This window comes from Hibiscus syriacus, unplaced genomic scaffold, assembly GCF_006381635.1.
Source record: "Hibiscus syriacus cultivar Baekdansim isolate YM2019G1 unplaced genomic scaffold, ASM638163v2 tig00116951_pilon, whole genome shotgun sequence".
NCBI lineage: Eukaryota > Viridiplantae > Streptophyta > Magnoliopsida > Malvales > Malvaceae > Hibiscus > Hibiscus syriacus.
Window position 1 is genome coordinate 4,184,743 of NW_024063482.1, and position 21,744 is coordinate 4,206,486.

Consider the following 21,744-nt stretch of genomic DNA (forward strand, 5'->3'; position numbering starts at 1 on the left):
TGGAAGAAAAAACAATGAGATAATCTTTGTTGTCTAGCTTTATTCATTCAACGATCTTAAAAACATGTAAAACTTGAAAAAAAATTACAATGTGTAAGTGGATTCTAACATGTAGTGACGCGTGTAGTAACACATGTCACTATCTAACTGGATATTAAATTTATTTAATTGAATTAAAATAAAAACTAAATGAATAGAATATGTAAATATTGAAGACCGAATGTATAATCATACCCAATATTTTAACAGCCACGTCACATCCTTCATTAAATGATAACATTTAGTGACTTAATTGATAATACTTAAATAGTTAAATAATTTTATTAATAAAATTAAAAAATCGATGGTCTAAATTATAGATATAGTTACCGTAAGATTTATAATTGTTGGGGATTGCGGTGCACGTGCAAATTAAATAAAGAAACATAGTCTTTGTTGACCAATTGATTCTGGCGCTGACATACCACACGAGTGGAAGTAGACACAGTTACACGTGCAGGTCCCACTCTCCACCTCATCACACACTCTAAACGATATAGTAATCGGGGCCATTTAGGTAACTTGAATAATAATAGTTTCTTTCTTTTTTCAAAGAAAACCATTATTGTTGAATAAAGGCAAAATTGTTAATAAGAAACCCACGAAAATATGTTCCAAATTAATTAATTTACTTTTCAATGTTATCATTGCTTTTGCCAATGAGAAATTTTCCGCTACTTTAGATCAACGTCTCCCGATTATAAGATATTACTTTATTGAATTCTTTAACTATTAAAAGTTATAAAATAGTCATTTGATTATAAGGAATTACTTTGTTGAATCTCTTGACTATTAAAAGTTACAAAATGGTCACTTGATTATTCATTATGTTCCAAACTCATCCTTTTTCGTTTAAAAATTGACGGTAGTCTGAGTTGGACGTTAACTTGCAGACTAAGATATGATAAAATTTGATCACATAATCTCAAACAACTATCATATCTTTATTCGCATGTTAACGATCAGCTCAGACGACTGTTAAATTTTTAACAAAAAAAGCGAGTTTGGAACATAATCTTTATAAAATAATTTATCCTATTTTTTCAGTTTCGTGACTTTTTCACTCCCCCTTAACTTACACAAGCATAAATAATCATTTTTATCCTCCCAAGTTTTTTAGAATTTTATCCTGATTAATTTAGATTGACATGTGTCGCACATTTGATTTTAATAGATGAGTCTCTCAAAGAAAATTTTCTATATACACAAGGCTTTAGACTCGAGACCTGCCTAAATGATATCAAATTACTTATCACTTGAACCAACTCCATTGATCCAATATAAATAAATTGAGCAAAAAATCAACTGACACCAATATAAATAAGTTAATACTATTTATTATTATAAATATTACTAGTTAAATTATTATAATATTTTAAAAACAACAGTGTTATATTTTTTATAACGAATAATATTGTATATTATATTTGGTATTTATAATGAATAAGTTTTACAAAAGTTATCAAAAATTAAAAAATCATTTACACAATATCATCCAAACATAATAAAATGATTTTTTGAATTTATTTTTAAAAAATATTTTTTATTTTACGATCATTTTCTTAAATCTGTTTATAGCAAAACAAATAGGCTCTTAAATACCATTTGACATATTTAGATGATTCTAATACCTTAGCTTTAACCCTTAATTTCTAAATTTTAAATCATAAATCTAAATCATAAATAGTAAATCTATAACCTTTTTTAATTTATCTGGAGTAAGTAAAAACATATAACGACATTAAAACCATGTTTGTAGAATATTTTTTCCTCCACCGCTAATAAATGATTTTTTTTTAGTAAAATATGATTATGGAATTTACCTCCCTCTCCTCATGTTCTGGTTTCAACACCAACGTAACCCAAAAAATTATGTAGAAAAAGAAATAGTTGTGTTGCAGGGTTTGAAGAAGGGCAAGTATTAGGTGATGGAGAAAGACAATGGGACAATGTTGGAGAATGATGTTAACATTTGTATTCTTGTAATGACCAGTCAAACCGACACCCATCTTACATCTGGGGCCTTTCTTACGTATATTTCATTTGAAAGAAATCTAGAGTTTTTTTAATTATTCCTATTATTTAGTTTCTATATTAAATATATGGGTAAATTATTTATTGATAGTCACTGAATTTTTAGTGTATTTCTATTCACATACCTTATACGGCTCGCATTACAAACATTGATCTTTTAATTTGTTTTTTATTGCCATTGTCGTTGAGAAATGTTAACGTGCACATTAAAGTCTTCTTCTTAAAAAAAACCTTAATTATCCAAATTATAATTATGAAAGAAGAGGTTACTAGTCAATTCTAAATGAGGGAATATTTATTTAATAATTAACATAATTTGATTTCAAGTTGATACAACAGTTATTAGTGACAGATCAACATATTTTAGTTTTTAGTTTATATTGGATCGCTGCCTCTTTTCATTGTCTTTTCTACCTTCATTCATGATTGCTCTAATTAAAAAGAACACCAAACTACTACTTTTTTTTTCTTCCTTTCACTTCAAACTAGTCGGAAAAACTTCTTAATCTCTTCAAATGCCAATTGAAACTAAACGTTAAAATTTTTGGTCCGCCATTGTCAATATCAGATCAACTTAAAATCGACTATGTTAATCTTCTGGCCAGCACGAAACATTCCTACTGTTGGTATCGACCGACAATTGCTTCATTCATCGAAAAATCGACCTTTATGGCGGTTGTCAATTTAAAAAATTAAAATTATTTTTAAGGAAAGAGACTTTAACATGCCACATCAGTATTTATTAATGAGAACTAATGATAATAATAATAATAACAAAAGCGAATTAAAAGTTTATTGACTAAAATAAAAGCATCCTAAAGATTCAATGACCACCAATATAGTTTACCCAAAGTATATTTAGCTCTCATTTTTTAAAAAGAAAAGGTTAGCTTATCATTTAATCAAGGAATGCTCTAAAGTATGTAGCATAATTATAATTTTTCAAAGTGGCTTATGGTCATGAATCGGACAGAAAGTCGTGGTTTGAATTATATTTACATATTTTTTTAAATGATATTAAGTTTCATGTGAGTCGTGGCTTGTTCTAGACGTTGAAACATCCATTTCGATCCCCAACATTTGCTCTCACTACCCTCGAACATGTCGTTTCATGATGATTGTCAAACACAAGCGGATTGCTTCATTTTTTAAGTAAAATTTTGTTTTAATTTTTTTTGAGTGATTAAAACAGTTTAAATTATCTAAGTATTAAACTTATCAAGTGACTTTAGGGATAAAAGCTCTTGAATTCGAACAATTGCATCTGCAAGATGAATATATTAGCAAATGTTTAAAAAAGTTATGAACGTATACTACTATAATCACCTAAACTATTCAAAATAAAACTCATTGAAATATTAAATATTATAATTTATACTTTCAAATTCATTCAAAAATACTGATAATCTCCTCATTAGTCGATTTTTTTAGTAACATGGAGTTTTTGAAGTGCAAAAAGCAACTTTCTTTAAAATAAAAATAAAATAAAATTGGTTTCTTAGTTATGAAAAGATATGATTTATTTGAATGGGTCGGCATTGTGCCCAAAAGTGCAGTCCTTGAGAAACCTGTTGCTTAATGTAAGTAATATAATATGTATTTGAGGATGAAGACAAAGCTCAAACGCGGAAGAGCCCATAGTTTAGAGTTGAACGCCTAATTTCTGAGGATAATATCAACAAATAGGACGCTTCCAAAAGTGTAGTCAAATAATATAAAAAAAATTAAGTCGATACTTTTATTGAATAAATAAAAATATTAAAATTATACAATTTATTAAAATTAAAGTAGACTGATTATATTAACTTGTTATTTCTCCTAAAATCATTATAAAACATAATTTAGAAATTAAATACTACAAGACCAGATTGAGAAATGATTGAAAAATTTATCAGTTGACACCTATTTAACAAGTGGTTAAAAGCTCTCGGTACGGTATGTATTTCTTCTCTCCCTTAAGTTGTGGGTTCAATACCTATTAGGAGTAAAATTATTCTCCTCCTTTTCTTAGGTAGAAATTGTTCAAAGAAAAAGAAATGATTAAAAAATTCAATCAAATTCAAAAAATAATGGAGATAATAAATAGGTTTAAGGGTCACTGTTGCCTCTATAGTAAACTCAATTTATCGATTTCGTCTCTATCGTTTTTTGTATCAATTTAACTCTCGAAGTTCGTTTTGACTAAAAGTTTGTTAGTCTCCTACTTTTATCAACACTAGTAATTTCCAAATCAACCAATATTACAAACGTGACTATGTGACATGTATTAAGAAAATAAATAATAAAATATTTACTAAATACAACGGTTAAAAAAAATCCCAAAAATTTAACCTAATCCCTTGATCTCACTGAAATAAATAATAAATGTTTGGGAATTTATTCTAATAATTGTGTATAATAAAATATTTTAACATAATCACTAAATCCACAAACGCATAAGCCTCACAGCTTTGTTAGTTAAAACGGTCAACGGACTTCAAGGGCTAAGATGAATACCTTAAACAACTCCGAGAGCTAAATTGATGAAAAAACAATATGGACAAAATTGATGAAAAAACAATATGGACAAAATTGATAAATTAGGTTCATTACAGGTGCAACAATGACCCTTAAACCTAATAAATATCATGGTCAGTGGTGAAGAATAAACATTGTTAACACTAACATAATACATATAACAATGACGACATGTTAACAAACTAACTTTATCATGACTCAAACGTGACCTATTTAGAGTAATTGTTAGCTCTTATAATTATAAAACAATAAATTCGATGATCCAAATTAAGAATAGATTCATAAAATAACTAAATAAACACCAAATAAAGAGATAACATCTAATTTAACTTTAAATATAACTAATTATTAACTGTTAGGTAGAAAGTTCATGCCAATGTACATTGAGGGGAAGAAGTGGTCTTTCTTAAAGGGAAACAATTAACCCAAACTTGCTTTTATGATCGACGTGGCTTCAACTTTACCTTGGGTGCTAAGACAAAGACACCACCCCCTAGCTTAGCCTAACCCTAACCAATTCATATATAGCCATACCTTTTCTTTTACTTCTTTTTTTGTCCAGGTCGGTAATGGTGGGGAAACCTGTCATCATTTGTTTATTCTATATATCTATATATTCATATACATAATATAACAACAGAATTTGGCTCACAATCATGCATTTATCCAACGGAAGAATTAAGTAAACTAGGACACAAACTATCCACACCAAATGATATTGTTCTTTAAAATAATAAAAAATCACAACATAAATAACACTCACCCTAAAGTGATTTTCTAAAATGATTTTTCAAAAAATGTAATTTATTTTAAGGTATTTATTTGTCGAAATCTACTGTATTGAAACAAACGAACTTAAATTTGACGTGGCAAACGGTATTAGTAGAGAATATTCAAAAAATAATGTGTGAATTGAAAAAAAAAACATAGTTAGAAAAATGTATCCGAACTCTTCATTTATCTTAAAGTATTCATGTCATATTATATTCGACACATAAATATAAGAATATGATCACCAAAGATCATCTAAATACGTGGAGAAACTTAGAAAATGGTAACTACTAGTGTCCAACATTGACAGCCGAATCGAGTAAATATATTAGAAGCATGAGATAATGGCCATTTCAGCTGCATAACAAGAGCATTAATTAACAGCAAGATAATAGGTTTCCAACTAGATTAACTTCTCCTAACAAGGAACTTATCCTATGTTTCATGCATTTATATCAAGTAAAGAATTAGCCACATGGAAAGAACATAAAAATTTATCAGTATAACATTTTGGAATGATAAATCATTTAACATTTAAAACACAGCATACACTATAAACTTTACATGCTTACCAGTCTGTTAGAAGAATTTCATTCCTCTCCTTCGATCGAGATGTTGCACTTAGTCATCCTGTATGTCACGAAAAACAAAATGCAACAAGTGCACAAAAAGGGAAAGCTTAATACAAAAAAGAAATTGTCTAAACTATACTATTTTTTTCATTTAGGTGCCTAAACTTTTTATCGGTCAATCCATGTATCTAACGTTACAATTTAAAAACGTTACCATTTTAAGTTCTTCAACCGTAGCGACCGTTAAAATATTCCGTTAAAAAGGAAATAATTTTATTACAAGTTTCAAGAGTTTATAGTTGCACGAGCCTTCCAACTACATCTAATTCTTGCTTTCTTGTTTTTGCTTCGCCAGAGACTTTCCTTACAAAGGGTCAATCGTAAGCGTGAGCTTTCACGATCTGTGGTTGGTTTAAATGCCATTTCCTCTTATGAAGACTAACCTTGTATATCAATGACCCAAGTTGCAGGTACATAGCCGGCTATCTTCACTTGCACGTCTAATTCGACCACAATCCAGTAGATCTCATCTAAAGCAAGGTGGGACTTATCCAATGGCACGAATTGATGAATTTTGTTATCCATTTCGGTCCAACTAGATCCAGGACATCTCTTTTCTACGCCTAATTCTCTCATCCTTTGCCTGATCTTTGCAACCTGGCCCCATTCATTAACTTTGGCAGACGTGTTAACTTAAAGAGTGTAACAGCCACTATTGTTGGGCTCTAAACCATCAGTTCATCCACAGAAAACCCAGCGACTTCCAAATTCTTATGAACCGTACAACCACCTAACAATGCCCAAATAACAGAATTTGGTTCCGACTTCATGCTCCTTATCAAGAACAGATCATCTTTGAGCAACCATACATCCAATGTGTTCGACTCCAGGGGGGATTGAGTCATGCTTAAAAACATCAGACGACCTACTTTAACTAGTCCTGCATGAGTGCAGGCGCTAAGAACACTAACAAAAGTAACCCCATTTGCTTCGACACGCTGCCTCTCCATCCGTCCAACATTGCCAGTTCTTCTACTGCATGACCGTGAATTGCAAGCCCTTCAACAAAACAGGTTTTTCTCTCTTAATTTAAAGAGCACCAGAAGCAACATCTCTTAACTCCCGCATTTAGCATACATATCTATTAATGCAGATCCTATACAGAAATCGAGATCAAATGAGTTTTGCATTAAATAATTATGTATTTACTTTCCTGTCTAGAGAGTCGAGTGCCCCAAGATGAGCACAAGCAGAAATAACACTAGCCATGTCACTTCATCTGGACTGACCTTATATCGCCTAATTTCCTCGAAACGGGCTAATGCATGTCCGAATTGCTTGTTCTGAGAATAGCAGTTGATCATCGTTGTCCAAGAAATCGAATTCTTCACAGGCATTTGATTAAATAATAACTCAGCTGACTCTACATCACTACTCTCGCATACCCATCAATCATAACGTCCTACGTGGCAGTACTCCTTTCAGGAGTTTCAACAAACAATCTCCTCAAAGAACTCAAATCCCCAGCTTTCAAGAAACCCGAAATCATCGTCGTCTATGCGAAAATATCTCGTTCAGGCATTTCATCAAACACCTTTCTCGATTCAAAATTTTTTCCCAACACTAGCGTAAAAACCAATCAAAGCATTTTGAACAAAGACATGTGACGTAAACCCATGTTTCCAAACATGGCCTTGAACACTTTCTCCGAAGCCAAATTCAGAAACCAAACAACAAGCCTTAACTAACGAAGAAAAAGTGAAACTCGTGGCCAAACTACAGCTCCCCGAGCACAGTTTGTTATAATATGAAGCTGCAAAACGATCATGACAATGAATAAGACCTTTGATTTTGTAGACAAAGACATTGAGGTTTCGCATTTGGGTAAATGCCAAAATTGCGAAATCCATGCGGCAAAAAGAGGAGCATGCACTGAGGAATTGGTCTTGGTTTACATGTGTTTCAATCATTGATAACTCCGTAAAAAAAAATTATATTTAGGATATTTTCACTTAAATTATTGATTGTCTAAAATCTCATATAGGATTATAAAGATGTATTTAGGAGTCTATAGTTGCATGCGGTGGATGTATTTTGTCGTGACATTTTATTGTGAAAAACGGAGTTGCATTACGGGAAAAGTGTGTTGTTTAATGATGTGCAAGATTTGAAGGCAAAAATACGAGGAGAATTGTCGTGACAAATTGAAAATGCTAAGTAAAATGTAAATGCCGCGACAACTCGGACGACATTTCTAGGCAGAAAAGAAAAAATATATTTATTAAGAGTCAATTGTCATTGTCTACACATGTTTTTTGCTGCCAGACACATAGTTATTTGTTTTGATTGAACTTATAAATTTCCTTCAATCTATGTGGATACAATACTCACTCATCACTGTATTACTTGTTCGATTGTATATACTTACACATATTTTACGACCATATTTAGTACTCACAAATCGTGGACAATCATGGTGGCATATATTCTTTCTGGTTGATGGGTGATTGCTTGGATGTTTGAAGATAGAGTTTGAGGTTGTCCGAGAGCTGTTGCTTGTATGGATAAACGGTTGAGGTTAGTTATGGTCTTGAAGGACATTGGTCTGATTCAAAAGGCGAAAGACTAGTTGTGGAAATGAGGCAAGATTCTTTGTCTTATATCTCTTAGTTAGGTGTACCAATTTAACTAACTATATTTATCTACAAGTATTTGAACGAGTTGAATCAAAAAAGATTTAAAACATAATTTGCACCAATAGAAGAGCTCTGATTAAAGCAGAAACCGAAGGAAAATATCCAAGCGAGGGAAGAAATCTTTAGATGGCATTTCCCACAAACTATGAAGTACAGAAGCAAAAAAGAACTCATCCACACGTTTATAAAGTATGTTTTCTCTCCTTTGTCCCTCTATATATATTTCTTATGGGATGGGGAGACAAACATAAGAGGCAAAAACCATAGACCAATCAAAAATCACAAACCACTCACTATTTTACAAATGGAGCCAATGTTCCAGTCTCCAAGAGGTGACAAGCCATTGCCGCTAGCTTGTAGCCTTGGATTGCAAAATTTGCACTAGAGACCATAAGATATCCATTCGATGAAAAACTTTGTTCTGTCCCTGCAATGTGTTCAGAACTGGATATTAGTTTTGTAAAAAAAAAAAGGAAGCAAAGTTGAAAGAGGATTAAAAGTTGAACTGCTTAGGACTTACAAATGCAATTCATACATGCATGGAGTTTAGGGGGTATAGCTTATGATAGATTTAATGCATAAAATTCATAAATATCAAGATGAAGCTAATAACATGCTCCATTAGCATCCCGTGTGTATGTTTTCGGCAGGCACATAACTGATGGAAAACACAGACCACAGCCTCAAAATAAGAAGGCAACAAGGACACGTTACAAGATGTTGATTGTGTCCACTAGTTTACATTCCTATTATTTTGGTCTGACACAATTGCTTATGATAGATTCAGTGCACGTAGGAGATGGAACTTTGAACTTTACGAAATAGAAAGTGTGCTTGGATGTTGCGGCAATGAAATACTAAACTATTAAAGATGTCCATTAAGATGCCCAAATGATCCTACAAAGGGAAATAAATTTCATGTGCAAGCCCTAACATGCCAGAAAATTCATCCCGGAGAACAAACCCTACCTCAACCACAAAACATATCCAAGTCTTATCACCATGCGCTTCTGTAAACCCTTTTAAAATGGTCAGGCCCAAGCTTCTGATTGCCTCGGCTATCTCAAGAAAATGACTACATTCGTCAAACAACAGCTGCATGAATCAACTAAAATAATTAGAACACCAATAATAAACAATAAAACAATGAGTAAAAAGTGAAAAATCCTTTGTTATTCACTTGATTCTTCTTGGTTTTCTAACATATTTCTGATAGACTGATAACAGTGACATAATGAAGAAATTTTTTAAAATAACATAGATCATAGACTTAGCAAACAATAACTACAACCACTGAAGTAGTGGACAAAACTTCCCTAAGCTTACACTAAGCAGTGGACCCACGAATTAAATGATAACAAATAATAACTACAAGAATGTCAAAACCTACACAGATGAAAAACCCTATACGTACCTCTACACGCATCTGCCCATTTTTGTTTATATTCTCCACTACTATTGAGCAAACTTTTAGATGGCTTCCGACTTCCACAGCCCAGCTTGAACCTTGTTCATAATTGGACGATCCAAGAATGCCAGCTCCCTTTTCATACATCTACAAAACCAAAATAAGATGCTCACTGACAAGGACAAAACACAGTGTGCTCCTCTAGATGATAAGTGTTTCCACCAAGTCTTACTTATTGTATACCAACAAGTTCAAACAAGTTTTGGCATTAACAGGCACTTGAAAAATCATGAAAAAACTTGATTTCAGCTGGTGATCAGTAATCATCTTACTATTAAATGAAAACGGACAATAATCTATAAATATATGTCTATAAGCACCAAAAAGAAAATTCCTAGAAAACTGAAATGAGCCCATTTATATCATATACCACATTACTTGACAACAGCATGGAGATATTCCCAGTTTCTAATTTACTGAGCCACAAAGATCATTAACCAGTAAATTGCATGGGCCCTTTACCTTTGAATCAGCACATTTACCAAGCTTGTCAGCATGCTTAGTGATACCTTGCAGAAAAACCATGTGCTTGATTGTGTGCTCCAGCAATGAATCAATACTGCACTGCAGTTTTTTTCTTGAAATGTTAGCAGACACATTTATAAGGGCAGAAACAGCAACCATCAGAATCCAACACTCATCTGAACAGCAAGAAAATTACCTTTGCTCCATTAGGCACAAGCTCCCTCAGCTCCTTAATACGGTCTTGAATGAGTTGTCTGTCCCTTGGCCTAGGCCTGGGTTTTTCACCAGGTCTAGCCGTCTTTTTGTTATTCTTAGATGGCTCTAAAGACCTCTCAAGCTGCTCGCAATTGCTAAGGCAAGGAGAAGAATGTGCTTTTGAAGACATTGATCCACATAAGCCTGATGAATTCAGACAATTCTGTTTGTTAACTTCCACAAGAGAGGACTTGTTAATTGAATAATCAGCAGAATTAATAGTAGACTTTGTTAGGATAGAAGGCTCCGGTGTATTTCCAGTTGTCAGTGACGACAGTGCTGATCTGCAAAACGATCTCTCGCTTTTCATATCACTGCCACTATGGAAAACATTTGCCACTACTGCTTCTACGAGGTTTTCTGAGCCAGATTCGAAAGTCAACTGGCTGCAGCTCATCCCCTCTTGCATTTCAATATTAGCTCCAGCTTCTGCATTATCTACCTGGCTATCAGCATAGATACTCTTCCCCAAAAAAGTTGGTCCAAGCACTTCATAGAGCTCATAACCAGCAGAAAACTTAAAGGAAGTATTAATTGAGTCCATATCGACTAAATCATTTTGATTCCTCAACCTCAAATTATTTTGAAATTTTATGTTTGAAGATTTGGGTATGTCCAGCACCACATTTGGATAAGAACTCAAGCCACTTGGCTTAACCATGTCACTAAGCGCAGAGCTAAGTAAGTTTGAGGAGTAGCATGCATGACCGGCTCCATACTGTTCAGCTGGAAGTGCAACATTATATAAATTTACACTACCCACAGCAGGACGGTTAGCATAGACATTTTCAGGTTCCAAACTCATATCTTTCCATCCATCAGTCTCCCCTTTGCATACCGCATTGTTTATCAAATGCCTCCCCAACTGATTTTGATGCTCCAAGTTGGAATCACTTGCTGCTGAGGATAGCTGAAGCCCTTCATGCTTATTTTCCACTTGAGTTGCCTGTTTGGGATGATTATTGGACACTGGAAGAACAAATGAACTATCACTGTACTTTTGGCGATGTGCTAACTCGGGCAACAACCCATGTGGCCATTCTTTTTGTACAGCTTTATCTAAAGGAATAACTTCTGAATCTAACACTTTTGTTGGAAAATCTTGCTGCAAAAGAAAGAGCAAAAAATATTATTACCATATGATATATTTTAGGGTTAAAGAGAGGGAAATTAAAAAAAAAGTTTCATATACATATGCACATGCATACACTCAAGTACAGGCGAAAACACAAAGGAGACAGAAAGAGAACTGTAATCGTACCTTAAATAACGAACTCTTCGTGCTACATTCCACTGAGCTGGATATATGTCCTACAGAAGACTCTTGAAGTGCAAAAAATACATTTCTGATGCGACTCACCAGCTTCACATCCTCATATACCTGCTCCACTCAAATAAATGAAAATATAGTCTAAACGATAAGCTTGAAAAAGTTAGAGCATGTACATCACACTGGCAACAATGACAATAAATGTCAAACTGACATCTCTACTAGAACCTAGCTAAAAACCTGAAGCACATGAAAAGTTGCACACCAAATAATTGGAACAGAATACTAAAAAAACGTTATTGTTATAAGACATGTTTATCAGGCAAAAATGACTTTGTTAACAAGTCATGAATGTTTCTTACCGAAATGGGCAGTTTATTCCATCTAATTAAACAAAAAAGTATAGAATTGAGAGTTCTAGGGGGGGATTAAAATAGAACAGTAATAGACATGAAGCAAAAAGTGCATGAAAATTACAAGGATCTCAAAAGCTAACTACTTTATTGACACTGCCTCAAAAGTAATGACATCTTTTCAAGCCATGAAGATACATTTGTACAAAACAAAATTCTTAGAAGGTTAAAGATATCCATCTCAAACACCCAAATTGCACCAACATCAACTCAAAGTATATACATTGATACAGTGACGTAGCAAGCATTGATAAAGTAGAATACACCAAAACAATTGAAAGTCAGCTTACTTTATTTAAGGAGCCAAGCTGCACAACTCCATGTGGAACAACAGAAACAACAACAATAGTCTGCAAAAAATTGAAAGTATTCCTATTAACACAGAAAACATATATATAGAAACGAAAAAAAAAAATTCTAATTAAAAGGCAGTTTTAACCTACATTTTGAAGTGTATATACTTCCAAAGTCTCCATATAGTCATAGACAAAATAAGAAACCTAAAACTTATATTCTTTTTGCACCGACTTCAAATAAACAAGCTCAGTAAATTGTAAAACTGAGGTGAAATAAAATGCCTTCACTAAAATTATAATTTATAACCTCTACAAAAAGGTTTTGTCCATTTACCAAGAAACATTATTAGCTGTTGACTTCCATGACCCACCCTAATCATCAAACTAAAATAAATTGCACTGCAATTATTATTAAGCGGAAAGAAAATGCATTCATACCCTGATCCCCGCCGCAAATTGACTTTGCCACCCATCACAGAACTGAAATTCAAACCCAATAAGGCAGAAAAAGAAAGAAAGAAAAAACAGTATGAGTGATGAAACATAATATCAAAAACAACTATGAAACAGCGCGTTTGCTATCATTTTTTGTACAGTTCATCACCTCAAACAATGAGCAGTAGCTGTTAGCATGCTTATCTGCAAATATCCACTGATGCTTTCCGGAAACAGCAACTTGGCCAACAATCCTGTAAAACAATAGATGAATACTAACCAGTGTTGTTGCATAAGTTACATACATATGTTAATTACCCACTTCTTTTCCAATTTTGAAATTTGATTCTTATCATAACTAAATAAATTAGAGCTTTCAAAACTGAGATTGTTTGATCAATGCGCACTTAAAAAAAACAATGCACAAGGATTGACGAGGCACAAGACCTTTTTTTTAGTGTACAAGACCCTTATCTTTGACCTGTCGGTTGGTATCTTTTTTAAGTATTGCATTAAAAATGCCAAAAGCATACCAAACACAACATACTAATCAGTGGATGGAGTCATACCCTTCCCCTAGAGAATATACATTATAAGACATTTTTGCCACAGCTAAACCAAGGGCGTCACGTGAATGGTATCCACTGTCCAAGCTTTCTACTGTATCACGGAAACAATGATTCAAAGGATCATGTTGGTCAACGTGGTCATAATAAGCATCCTCGCAAGTCAGCACCCTGCAAGAAGTTCAAAACTGTGAACACCACTCGAGCAAACACATCATTTTATTTTCACCCAAGGCCAGCATGCTATCCCACACAATTAAGGGTTAAACAGATTGACCTTTTATTTACTCTCTTCTGGTAATCTAAGTCTGATATTCCAAAAACCAACACCATAGGGGAGAACATTAAAAGAAAATATCCCTCAATTGTTTTTCTAAATAAAAAGGGAATTAAAGAAAAACTAAAAAACAAGTATGCTAATCTGGGTAGCTTCTACAAAGCGTGCAATTAAATACTACAAATAGAGGATAAATGGGAAGCAAACATACATGCGTTAATAATATTCTATGTCAATTCCGGGATCAAAGCCATTCCGACCTAATTTAAGAACATGTCAACTACAAGCGAACTTAAAAGTAGCCAATACCCCAATTCATCTTAGCTAAAGAAAACTACAAATAATTAGATGCAGAGAAACTCCAAATTAGCTGACCTCAAGGAACGTAACAATATGTTTATACCTTTTTTTCTTTTTAGTATCTATGCTAAAAAAAAGAAGAAGAATACTGCAAATCAATCAATTAATCAAATATGATGATCAACTAAAAAGAAAAAACTAAAAAAAAAAGTTTGAAAAGTGTACTGACATTCGAGCACGATGCTTAAGCTTCCAAAAGACGGCGTACTTCCACTCGGTATTGAGGCAGAGACTTCTAAGTATTTGGTTCAACCCACAGCCACTTGAACTGCTAGCCATCTGCATCTTCCCCTCAACAAAGAATCCAACCTTTTTATTATGTTCAAAAGCGCCCCTCGCTCGACCTAAAAACAGCAAATTTTTAAAACAAAATCAACCCCCCTAAGTTTCTCTTTGCTAGCAAAAAAATCCCCTAGCTTCCTCTATAAGAGCCTCTTCCAGCCTGTTTCTTCCTCAGCCCTGCTCGCGGTTTAATCGATGGTCTCACCGTTGCCAACAACAAACTATCCGTACCCATGCCCTCTCCAGTCAAGAAAAGAAAAACAGTAACACTCCACTAATAACTTTCGTCGCAGATGCCGATTACAAGATTAAACCCGCGAGATCAATCACGATACTCTCGTCACAATAAACTCCGTTGAAGCTTCTACATTTATCCATCTTTTTTCTGCTAGAGTAAGAAAACTTTTTCCCCAGTCGTCCAACTGAAAATGAGAAACTACAGAGAGTGGGAAAAAAAAAGAATGAAAAAAATCTTGCAGAAAGGTTTAGCTTATATCCGACGACATGGATCGAGTAAACTAGTTGAAGATGAATTTTCTCCCTTTTTTCCAAAAACAAAAAAATTAGCGAAGGAAAAAAACCACGCGAGATTCAGCAAAGAATCGAACTGGTAGAGGGGGAAAGCAAGAGCAACAAAGAAGAAGAAGAAATGGACGATTTTTAATCTTAAAGAACTCTTCGATTGCAGCTTTGAACAAAAATCGAATTTAAGGTCTTTGCTACATCTGTCGCCATTTTTATTTGTTGAGCTTTGCTTTTCTTTTCCTTTTCCTTTTTTTAATAAATCAGCAACTTTTTTGACGAAACTAGGCGCGGCGTAACTTTATAATAACCTGCGCCTCATTGCTGGCTCCTTTATTAGCATACGCATTTAGCGCAGTTTAGTGACTTTCGCAATGTTAATAAAGTTATTTTATTTAAGGATAAAGCACACATGTGGTCACTTTTATTTTTTATTTATCTTATTTTAGTTATGGATTTTAAATATTAACGATTTGGTCATTTATGTTATAAGTCTACCTTATTTTGGTCATTGAGTCCTTAACTACTTTTAATTCGATAATATGACATGTTAATACAAAAATATTAATTTATAAATTCGATCCTTAAAAGTTTTAAAAGTTCATTTTTTTCACCATCATAAAAAAAATCCTAAAACCCTCATCGCCTCTATCTAAAGCTTTTATTCTCCATCTCAAACCCTAACCTTATGCTTGCTACTATTATTTGGTTAATAAAGCCCACAACATTTTCTAACATTTTCAAATTAGAGCTCACAAAATTAAAATTTGAAAAAATATATATTTAAAGTATGTAAATAATACATTGATCCTACAAATTCCAAATTAAATATTCAAAATTTATGTGCAATGTATAATGATTTTTTTTCTCTAAATGGAGTGATTGAGAACACTTTCTAACCAAATGTTATATTGTGGCAAACAAAATGATTTCACAATAGAGAAATGTTCATCTTATATTTTCATTTTCTTGCCAATCTTTTCTATCCATTTCTTTCCTTTATGCCACCATCAACTATTCATCCCCTCTAGTGCTTATCCTTTTTCTCTTTTTTTCACTAAGATATTAAAAAGTTGTTTTTACCATATGTAACAAACATTTATTATTTGATTTTTAATTACGTAAACTTTTTTTCCAATGAAAAATTAAATTAAAATGAAATTTATTTAGATACGAATTATATAACAATCGATGAGTGATTTAACTAATATCGTAAGGATGTTTAATTTATGTGATACACGATTGTATTTGATAATAAAATTATAAAATATGTGATTATTTAATGTATTATCGTACTTGGTTAATTTAGTTGAAATTTAAGATTTTATTTTTTTATTAACCAAAAATAAGTTCATTCTACTGTATTGTTCTTGTAATATAATTTTTGAACAAATTTAGCTACTCAATATTAATTAAAAGTTAATAAGAAAATTTATAGAACTCATATTCTAAAAGTTAGTATTCTTCTTCTTCTTGTTAAAATAGATCTTACACATAAAGATAGTATTAGTATGATTAATGTATTAATTTTAAATAAAATATCAATTTAATTTTTAAACTTTAAATAACATATCAATTTAATAATGAACTAACGTAATTTAAAAATATCTATTTTACACTAAAAATTGTATTTACTTCTGGTTTTTCTCCACTAAAAATAAATCGAATCAAATTTTATTATATGTTAAAAGTTATTTTAAAGTTTCATATTTTTTATATATTTTTTATATATTTCAAAATGACATGTTCATGAGTTATAACTTCTTGCACCATACCAATTCAACATTATGTTACAGATCCCATCATATGTTTTTTCAATGGCCATATTATGTTATTATTGCTTGCCATTGCTCATTATTATATCCCATTTTTTGAAATCAAATGACAGAGTCAGTCCAAAATTTACTCAATACATGATGAAAAAAAATATTGAGGTTAAAAAATGGAGAAAAATAATAATCAGTAAACATTGTTGCTTTGGGCTAAAAGATTCAAATTGTCGGAAGTAATTAATTAAGATTGCCGACTATATTAACAGGCGTAATCATGATTTATTCATTTTATTTATGTTTTTATATGGGCATGGCATTATAAGAATCAAATAAATAAATAAATAGTTTTCTTTTAACAATAAGTAGAATGATTACCCCACTTTGCATGGGAATTTTTTTTTATAAAACAGACTTAAAATTATTATCACTATAAAGAATACTGATAACACATATATTATTTATCAAAACCGTTTCAGGTTCGACAATATTTTTTACACAGTTTAATGATTTGGAAATTATAATTATTATCAAATATTTTATTAAAATGATTGTTTTAGTTCTTATTCTTTTTTAGAATATTTTGTCTCAAAATTTTATTTTAAGATAAAAATACCTTAATATTTGATCAAATAAACACTTTGACCTTCTTTTTTTTAGAATTTGGCCTTCGATATTTTATTTTAAGTAAAAAGAAAAACTCTATTTTAAAGGATTAACTATTTATTAACTAATTATTTCTATCCATAGGTGGACTTTTTGTCTCATAACGAGATGTTAAGATTAAAATGTCATAGAAAAAATATAGACCAAAATAAATGTTGGAGGTTAAATTTAATACTAAATATAATTAGGAGAGGTGTAAGTTTACTTTTGAGTCATATGTCCTTGACTCGAACTTAGTGAATGGGTGGGGGTACCCCAATAAATCTATGGGTAGGGTAGGGGAATCTAATGATGGTTATTGATTAACATGTGTAATTAATTATTTTTTTGGTATTTATTTCACCAAAAATATTTTTCATAAAATATTTTTCGTAAAATAAATTACATATTCTTAAAAATATTTTTTGGTGTTTGAAAGATATTGTATAAATTAATTTTTCGCTAGTTGATATATTTTTAGAAATTATTTATTACAAATATAAAATATAATAAATAATATTATTTATTATAAAAACTTAATATTATAATTTTAAAAATATTAGAATAATTTATTTAATAATATTTATACTAATATTATTATTAAAATATTTTTTTCTATAATTTTATAAATAAAAATATTGATTGTAGTATATTCTATTAAAATAAAAATATGATAAATTATATTAAATATCTATAAAAATAAAAATATTATATTATATTTTAAAATTATTAATAAATATATTTTAAGGAATTTTTATTATATGTTATTAAAATAATAATATAATAGTATCATATATTATTATAATATAATTGAGTATATTATTGTAACAATATTATTATTATATTATATTATATTATTAAAAGTATTAATAAATATATTTTAAATATGTTAAAAATTAATAGTTTTATTAAAATGATACTAAAATATCATATTAATATTAAATTTATAAAATAATATTATTTTGAGTATTTATATTTTGAAGTGAAAAGTTTGGAAAATAATTTACGGAAAATTAAATCGTAAGTCATTTTCCAGAAAATTTGAAAGAAAATTCTGTTGACTATGAAAATGTTTTACATTGACCAATATGTTTTCCTCCAACCAAACACTGAAAAATAAGAAAAACGTTTTCTAAAAAATATTTTACATGAAACAAACGGACCCTTAGTGATCGTGTGATTGAAACCAAATTTTACAAGCAAAGTCACGTAGTAGTAAAACATATAAAAGCAAGTAAAAAAAATCTATAGGTGAAACTTGAGCCAGGGAAAGTAGAACAAAAACAAAGGGAAGCCTTTTTGAGCACTTATCAGTATGTAATCGATAATGTGATACATAATTATAGGACTAACAAGAGAAAAAGTCAAAGATGAATTTATTTTCCTTTTTTTCTTTTTTTGTTTGAGAAAAAGGCATTGAGTTCCCACCTACCACCATGGAAGGTAGAGGATGCATGACCAATTTGGTAAGATTACGGTGCTTTAATCCAAAGTACACTTGTGGAAGATAGAGCTAAGATCTTAGTGCCATACTTTGCATTTGCCTCTACATGTCACTCTCAAAAACATGAATAAAAATGAAACTCCAACTTTAAACATGTTACTTTCTTAATATATTAACATTTTATTATTATTACATGAGTTAATTGCAGCATCATATGTACCAAATTATGACTTTCATTCCTTGATCCTTCAACTTTTGAATATTCCAATTCCATCCTCAAAATATGACTCTTATTCTAAATTAGTCCTTAAACTTTAACATTCCAATTTTATCCCCAAACTATGACTCTAATTCTAAATTGGTCCCAAACTTTTAAATCTTCCAAATTCATCCAAGCATGTAATTAGATTCAACCATAGTTTAACTTAAAATTTATTTTTTTTAAATATAGTAATATAACTTGGTCGAACAATTTTATTAACAAGGGATGTGATTAGTATATACGTATAATTTAGAATGAAATTGAAATGTTTAAAAATTTTGAGGACAAATTTACAATAAATATCATAATTTGAGGATGAAATTAAAATGTTTAAAAGTTTGAGGACTGATAGTGTGAAACTTTACACGTGAAGAAAACTAATAGTAGGGGAATGTCAACGTAACTATGATAACTTAACTATAATGTCTTATCCTCCAAATGACATGACAAAATAATGACCAAGTTTTGGTGCCCACAACAACAAGAAAAAGGGAGTCCAAAAGGGACCATTCATTTCGTGGCGACAACTAAATTTAATCCAACTTAATGAATGAGTGAATGTCCCTCCTTCAGACAATAACGGTTCCAATAGCTACCACATTTGCAGATTTGTGCCCAACACACACATTGGACAACCCTAGCAACTGTTGTCCTTTCTCTAAACTTGTTTATAATCTATACTTCCATTGCATTGATTTCATCATTCTTCTGGGAGATTATGGTGTAAAGCGGTTAAAATACGGTTTAAAAATGACGTGATTAGTTAAATAGGTGATCGGCGCTAACGAAAATATCATATGTTTTTTTACCGGAAATATTATTTGTGTTGATAACAATAGTGATAATAATCAGAAATTATATTGTTGTATGTAAAATGAGCCAAAAATATTGAATTCAATAATTTAGGTTAATTACTGGAAATATTATCAACCGAAATAACATATTAGGTAACACCTATCTAACGTAATAGGTTGCACCTGTTTAAAGGTGTTGAGGCCTTAGAAATCCGATAATAACAAAATAGGTTAATTAATTATTTTGTTATTAATATTATCAACATATTAAGTAGCGCCTAAAATGTTACCAAAATTTAAACTGACGGGGCCTTAGAAATCTCACAATAACAAAAAAAATATTACTTATTTTGTTATAAATATTATCAACATATTATGTATATTTGGATGTAAATTATTTTTAAAATAAATATTGATACTTCTATGATTTGATGGTCTATACTTTAGCAAATATTGATATCATCTATAATGTTCGATATTTTATCATTTTAGAAACTTGTTAATTTGAAGAAAAAAATTGAAATGTTAAGATTGAAAGTTATTTATTTACAAAATTTCATTAAAATATCTTTGTAAAAATATCGATACTTAGTGTAGATGTATGTAAATTATTAATATTGATACTTAGTGTATATGTATTGATACATATTCAGGAAAATTATTAATATCGATACTTAGTGTATATGTATTGATACATATTCAAGAAAATTATTAATATCTGGTATTGATACTTTAAAATTTTATATTTTTGATAACTGTTATCGAAACTTTGACATTTGAAAAAGTTAATGAATATTAAAATATCAATAATTGATATCTGATGTATCGATATTTTAAAAAAAAATTGCTGAAAAGTATTCAACTTAACCTCTTTTTATACATTTTTTATTTTGTTTTAACAAAATTTTATTGCTTGGGCCAAGTTGAGTTGTTGAAAATTTTAGCATTTGATTTTCAGAGTAAAATGGCTAAAATAAATAAGGGTGTTTTTCTCCCTTTAATTCGTTGAAACTGTATCAGTAGTTTTTGTTATTGCTGAAGTTCCCCTATGCAATTTTTTCCTCGTATAAATCACCTAATTGTCCTCTAGGCCGTATAAACCTTAACCCCCACATCAACCTACAAATATGGAAACTTTCGAATTAAAAAAAATATTTTAAAAAGTTAATTGTAAATATTTTATCGTTTACATTAATATTATACATTTAAGCAAACAGATAAGTAGTTTAACGTAATAGGTAGCGCCTATTTTATTTTAACTAGATAAGTTATAAATATTTTACCATTTACATTAATATTATATCTTTAAACAAACCGATGGGTAATTTAACGTAATAGGTAGCGCATATTTATTTTAATCGGTTACATTATTATTATACCTTTAAACGAACATGTAGATAATTTAACGTAATATGTAGCGTCTATTTTATTTTACCGTTTACATTATTATTATACCTTTAAACAAACTGGTAGGTAGTTTAACGTAATAGGTAGCGCCTATTTTATTTTAGTCGGTTAAATTGTAAATAGTTTACCGTTTACATTAGTATTATACCTTTAAACAAACTGGTAGGTAGTTTAACGTAATAGAT

General features: G+C 30.7%; 1 protein-coding gene and 1 pseudogene across 4 annotated transcripts; both read right to left on the reverse strand.

The window, feature by feature from the left end:
- Window positions 1–6,371: 6,371 nt before the first annotated feature.
- LOC120189020 lies at window positions 6,372–8,573 on the reverse strand (annotated as a pseudogene).
- A 108-nt stretch (window positions 8,574–8,681) lies between these two features.
- LOC120188761 (transcription factor bHLH155-like) lies at window positions 8,682–15,519 on the reverse strand. Of its 4 annotated transcripts, none has more exons than XM_039192159.1 (11): window positions 14,604–15,518; window positions 13,801–13,968; window positions 13,401–13,485; window positions 13,235–13,258; window positions 12,791–12,850; window positions 12,079–12,198; window positions 10,759–11,922; window positions 10,560–10,661; window positions 10,044–10,184; window positions 9,599–9,724; window positions 8,682–9,056 (listed from the first exon to the last, which is right to left on the reverse strand). In XM_039192159.1, exons 1-11 carry the CDS (start codon window positions 14,717–14,719, stop codon window positions 8,979–8,981), a joined length of 2,184 nt encoding a protein of 727 aa, XP_039048090.1. In that variant the 5' UTR covers window positions 14,720–15,518; the 3' UTR covers window positions 8,682–8,978. The 4 variants fall into 4 exon arrangements, 3 of the variants coding, with proteins under 3 accessions (XP_039048090.1, XP_039048089.1, XP_039048091.1); XM_039192158.1 differs by having other exon boundaries at window positions 13,235–13,276; XM_039192160.1 differs by lacking the exon at window positions 10,560–10,661 and having other exon boundaries at window positions 13,235–13,276; window positions 14,604–15,519.
- Between the last annotated feature and the right edge of the window lie 6,225 nt (window positions 15,520–21,744).